Genomic DNA, 6,044 nt, shown 5'->3' with positions numbered 1-6,044 from the left:
CATGGTTCTGAGAACAAATATATAGCTGATAACAGGATTCTTCTTTGCATTACACTAACAAATTTATTTTTGAAAATGATTTGCTTCTATGGAGGTTTCTAATCCATGCAACTAAATGGACTGGAGTTTACATTGGCAAGTCTTCTTGGTGACCAGTAAAAGCCTATAAATTTTTTTTTAAATCAAGAATTTGTCTTTTCAGATGCCAGGAATCCGCTTCTTTCTTTGTCCACGATGTGCCTGTCACCAATTCTTCTTAGGGACACTCTTTAGGCACCTGCGCATTGCCCATGGCCATGAGACAAATTGGGTGTGTGGCTTGAGTGGCTGCATGCAAACGTTTCGCCACTTTTTTTTCCTACAAGAAGCATGTACACCGAAAGCATGCTTCTTGCATGGGAGAAACGTGTTCCCGTGGCATTGTGCAGGTGGGGATGGCAAGAATCAGTACAAATGCAGCACCTGATTTGCCTCCAGATGATGAAGAGCCCTTTGATGTGCAGGCCGAACAGCATGACTCTAGTTCAAGTGACTATGGTTATCAACTGGCAAAGCTACTTTTCAAGTGGAAGGAAGGAAGGCGGCTACCTGAATCCACTGTGCGTGAGTTAGCCAATGATATTATTGATTTCTTGGAAACCGTTGCAGACCACCAGCAGACAGAACCTCTAGACGGGCCAGCCATCAGCGTAAAAGAAATTTGCAAGCTGCAACTTGACCAGCTGCGGACAAGATCAGGCCGAACAACCTATTGGAAGGTGCATTTTCCATTTGTTGAATCCCGTACGGTAGTGTTGTGTGGAAATGACACCATAAAATACGTTCCCCTCTGTGACGTGCTCAAGTGCATTCTTAAACGTTCAGAACATTCAAATGAGTTCAGCAATGACTCCCGTACTGATGGTTACATGCGTTCAGTATTTGATGGATGTGCTTTTAAAAACCATGAGCATTTTGCAGGTAATACAAGTAAACTTTGCTTGCAATTGTACAGTGATGAGTTCGAAGTCTGCAACCCACTGGGCAGCAAGAGGGGAAAGCATAAAATGACAGCTGTCTACTTCTCAGTGCTAAATTTTGATGCAAAGTTGCGGTCAGCATTGCAAGGTATTAACCTCGTACTACTTGTCAAAGATAAACATATAGCCACTTATGGATTTTCTAAAATTCTTGAGCCATTCATCACAGATGTCAAGATAATAGCAAATCATGGCATAACTGTGAATAGAAACCTTGTAAAGGGATCTGTTTTCATTTTCACTGGTGACAATTTATCTAGCCACAGAATTGGAGGCTTCAAATGCACATTCAGCCAAGGAAGAATTTGTAGGTACTGCATGGCTCTGCGGATCGGAACTGACTACAAACACTTGCAAGGTGATTTTGTGCTGCGCTCACCTCAAGGGCACAAGCACCATTTGAGTATGCTGAGAGCAGGGCTGCCAACGCTGTCATTGTGTGGGGTCAAGGAGCCAAGTGCTCTTTTGTGCCCTGGCTTTGATCCGACACAACACCTTCCACCAAATATAATGCATGACCTGCATGAAGGAGTCCTATCATTTGCCCTGCGGCATATAATATCTGCCTTATTTGAAGAACGCTACTTTTCACTCAGTGATTTGAACAAAAGCATTTCAGAATGGCTTTATGATCCACATGACATCTGCAACAAACCAGAGGCCATTGCTAAGCCATATCTTCAAGGAAAAGCAGTTTTGAAGGCGTCGGCAACACAAGTATTTTGCCTCTTTCGCTACCTAACATTTTTTGTTGAAGACAACGTCTCTTCAGACAATGCAGTTTGGCAGCTTTACCTACTTCTCCGAGAAATTGTTTACATTATTATGAGCCATAAAATTTCAGTTTCACATATTGCCTACTTGCAAAGAAAGATTCATTTCTTTTATTTTGACTGCAAGGTACTCTTTCCATCAGCATCACTTCTATGTAAAGTGCACTACCTGATACACTACCTTTCATATAAATAGAAATTTTGACCATTAATCCTGCTATGGGCTATGCGGTTTGATGCCAAGCACCAGTATTTTAAAGATATTGCTCGAAAAATCCGGAACTGGAAGAATCTTTCTCACAGTCTTGCAGTGAGGCATCAGTTCTTGCAGAGTTTTTTATTTGCTGCAGGTGATGACATTATTCCCCGTAATATAGGCGTGAAGAATGTGCTGTACGAGCACCTTCCTGTCTGTGTTAAAGAATTCATAACTGAGAATAACCTTGAATCCACGAACACATTGGTTGTCAAATCTGTGATTGTTGATGGCAGGACATACAGTGCAGGATGCTGCCTTGTCAGAAGTGTTCCAGAAGATAGTCTGCCAGAATTTTTACTTGTGTGTCAAGTATTTTATGTGAACAAGGTGTTAATGGTTATGGCTAAACTGCTTGAGACTTTCTGTTTTGATGAGCACTTCTATGTGTATGATGTCAGTGCCGTAGAAGAGTACAGTGTTCTGACTTCATTTTCGGAGTTTGACATAGAGCCGTTGTATATGCGGGAACACAAGGGCCGGAGTGTCGTAAGCACTCGCCATTCATTGTTCTGAATATTAATGAAATAGCACTTGCTTGTGAAAAACTGGAACATTGAACATTAAACTGCATTGTCTAACTTCATTTGTTAAGCACACTTTTTTAGTTGCCTGCATCCTACTAGTTTCCAGGTGACAACTCCTTTGTGACTCATTCACGAAACTTCACTAGTCACATTACGTGCAATAATTGCTGAGATGGCAGCTTTTTTAGATTTTGTGAAACCATGAAATCTGTCTGGAAAGAGACGCTGTACCGTGCACTGTGTAAACATTTATTGCTTGTATTTGCTGCTGCTATAAATATGCATGAGTAATATGCACACATAATTGCATGCTTTTCAGACAAAAGGGAATGACAAAGCAAACTAGTATTTTGCAAGGCGAATAAACGTCTATTTTGTACAAAGAATATTAGCTGTAGTTGTCGCCGTGTCATTGGTTTATATATTTGTTTATATCTTGGTTATATCTATCTATACATTAATAAATATCCCCCTTTCCATGTACACCCTTGTGAGCACTTCAGCACCCTTCTTGCTCTCTCCTTTACACCCTTCTGGTAAATGCTCCCTGCAGGTAGAGTGCTGCGGCCCTATAGGGTGCTCAAAGGGTGTGCATAAGGGTTTAAATTTATGGTGCACCCTTTTTACACCCTTAAGGGTGAGAACTTGTTTAGTGTGTAGGGAAGGCTCCATTGTCCAGATGCCCATAAGTCAGGGAGGCGGCGTCGCAGTGCATCACGCATATGTTGGACCATGTGGATATAAAACTCCCGAATCACCGTCTGCCCTTGTGGGACGAACTCGTGGTGTATGACACCTCTAGCTGGCATCGAAAAAAACTATCAGCATCGTCTTTGTTTTGGTCTTTTGACGCCGGACCTTTCCCGACGCTGGAGAGCTTGTGGACTACCATTCGGCGCTCTGCCTCTTTGTTTGAAGATCGCTTTGAAAGCACCATGTTTCGTCTTCAGCAGTGAAGCTGTGGGCGAGTGTAGCATTTTTCTCAGCCTCGGGAAGTAAATCAGCGCTCACTGATGCCCGCGTGTCCTTCTGGTCCTGTGTGAGGGAGTGCGGCACAAGTATGGCATTCAGCTTTCGTTTCCCCAAGTTCTCAGGCAAAATTTGGTGGCATTTTGTCTTTATAATGTCAAGAGCATCTGATAGCATGAAGACTGTAATGGTGCGGTTATGCGTTTCGATTTCCCTGATCCGAGCCACGTTGTTTTCATTCCAGGAGGTTGAAGGGCGCCCCTGCCTTGTGTGCCACAGAGTGTACTAACCAGAATTAGCAGGCCCTCCACTGGCGTCCACGACAGCCCGGAATGCACGACATAGGTTAAAATAAGCAGCAATGCCTGTGCCTTCGTTAATGTTTGGTTCGCAATATTTCGGTGGAGCATCACTCAAAATAGTCTTTCACCTCGTCGTTTTCGAGACCAGCGCTGTCTTCCGCCTCTGCCTCACTTTGTTCAGAGGTCTCGTCGCAGTCAAAGTACTCATCACGGTCATTTTGTGACGGTGATGAGGTGACATTTGCTGATGAGGTCAGGTGAGCTGGGTCATGAGGACCACTGGACGTACCGTTTGATGCGCTTTCTCTTTCATTTTCTGACGAATCAGTGCTTCCGTCGTCTTCATGATGCTACTGCTCATGCCTCATGCGTTGATTGTGCACAGTCTGCTTCGGAATCCGGCAAGGCTCTCCCGGCTCCAGATAGCGGCGGTACCTTTTTTTTTTTGTGGCATGTTGGAATCGTTGCAAGTCAGGAAAGCGGTGCGCACAAACTTGCAAAACGCAGACGCAGATAAAAGGCGTAGGTCCGCAAGTCTTCGAAGAGCTATATAACCAATGTCCTGCGCGTAAACATCCAAAGAAAAGAAAGGCCAGAATTCAGACACGCATGCGCTAGGTACCTTGGGAACGCTGCCACGCTGAGTGGTGTAGCGCAGGGATTACTGCTGTGAGCTAACAGATTGACGCTTTTATTTATATATATATATATATATATATATATATATATATATATATATATATATATATATATATATATATATATATATATATATATATATATATATATATATATACTCAAGGTAGAACACTCTCAAGGTTCGCGTACACCAAATAAACATAAATACCCACGAGAGCAGCAGATTGGACAGCCGTCGCCGTAGCTCAGTTGGTAAGAGCACCGGACGCGATATTCGGAGGTCGTGGGTTCGGATCCCACCGGCGGCATGGTTGTTTTTCTGCTGCTTTATAAGTAATTTTCTTTAAGCGATTTATTAATCTAAGTAATAGTATCCCACTGATAAGCACAACACATTAAAAAAATAACGTTCCCCTATGCACCTTGGTTTCGGTGACTGGTGGCTCCCTTCTCAAGTTTGTCAAACGGGCCCCTCATTTACTTTACCTTGTCTGCTATATATATATATATATATATATATATATATATATATATATATATATATATATATATATATATATATATATATATATATATTAGGGATGCTCAAGGATCAATGTTGCACTTGTGGTTGCGAATATGATGAAATTAGGAAAACAACTAAAACGCAGCAGTTCTTTGATTGTATATTTGTTTTATAAAATCAGTTCGATGGTGCTGGTGTGGTCGAGCGGTACCGTGCTCTGCTAAGAAATAGGTGTGACAGGTTCTATCCCACGATAATTTTGTGATTTTTTAAAGGCTCGTTTTCTACTTTCTTCTCAGCGCGTACTGTACAGAAATTCCTCACGTATTTGAAATATTTCGTTCACTTTGTTGCTTTGTCTCGATTCATCAAGATGTATGTATACCTACAGTAATCAATAATTTAATATATTAAGTTAGTAGTGCTCTAGACCACTCGAAAACGGCCAGCCGAAGATGCCATGCATTAGAAAATATGTATACAAGATCCCCTGCTTGAACTGCTCGGCTACATGCGCTGGCCAAACCATAAACTTCGCCAAAAGAATGAAGCAGAACAAAGCGGGTGTCAAACTTATTAACAGGGAACAGAGCGGGGCGGCAGAATACTGCGAGGCGTCTGACCACAAGATTGACCTGGAGGGTACAGTTGGTGCCATATGCTGGACACCGCGTGGCACCCGCGCAGAAGGCTTTGAGTCATGGTCCATTCAGCCGATGCTGGGATAGTTAACCGCTCCCTTGGTACCATTTCCCCTCTATACATACGGTCTGCTTTCTGTGACTCGGCGGATGAATAAACGAGGGCTTAAAATTAAGGCAAGCTGGCTGCAACTCGCCTGCAGTCACACCTGATTAAAGAACAAAGTAGGTTCCGAAACAACGTATTTTCAGTTTTGTTGGCGCACTTTCTAACTTCAATTTAATTGCTAACTATGCAGGAAGACCTCTGTCAAATGTTCTCTTTTCAATAACCCGGGTCGAACCACGCGATATGATATTCACACCCACAGTTCGTCACCTCTTCATTCGGTTAAAAATATGTTTCATGTATT

The 6,044-nt window shown here is 42.6% G+C and overlaps 1 protein-coding gene across 1 annotated transcript; it reads left to right on the top strand.

Annotated features, from left to right (window-relative positions):
* The first annotated feature begins 434 nt into the window (after positions 1-434).
* Positions 435-5,718, top strand: LOC144124662 (uncharacterized). The gene is made up of 3 exons (XM_077657479.1): positions 435-1,736; positions 4,042-4,103; positions 5,574-5,718. Exons 1-3 carry the CDS (start codon positions 435-437, stop codon positions 5,716-5,718), a joined length of 1,509 nt encoding a protein of 502 aa, XP_077513605.1.
* Positions 5,719-6,044: the final 326 nt, after the last annotated feature.

Source organism: Amblyomma americanum, chromosome 1 (assembly GCF_052857255.1).
Source record: "Amblyomma americanum isolate KBUSLIRL-KWMA chromosome 1, ASM5285725v1, whole genome shotgun sequence".
Lineage (NCBI taxonomy): Eukaryota > Metazoa > Arthropoda > Arachnida > Ixodida > Ixodidae > Amblyomma > Amblyomma americanum.
The sequence above is the reverse complement of the archived record's forward strand: the minus strand, read 5'-3'. Positions and strand labels throughout refer to the sequence as shown.

Coding starts and splice junctions, on each gene's coding strand:
- LOC144124662 (XM_077657479.1), top strand. CDS start 435: ATGGCAAGAATCAGTACAAATGCAGCACCTGATTTGCCTCCAGATGAT. Junction 1,737..4,041: donor TGAAGGCGTCGGCAACACAA/GTATTTTGCCTC, acceptor GTCTCGTCGCAG/TCAAAGTACTCATCACGGTC. Junction 4,104..5,573: donor ACATTTGCTGATGAGGTCAG/GTGAGCTGGGTC, acceptor ACTTATTAACAG/GGAACAGAGCGGGGCGGCAG.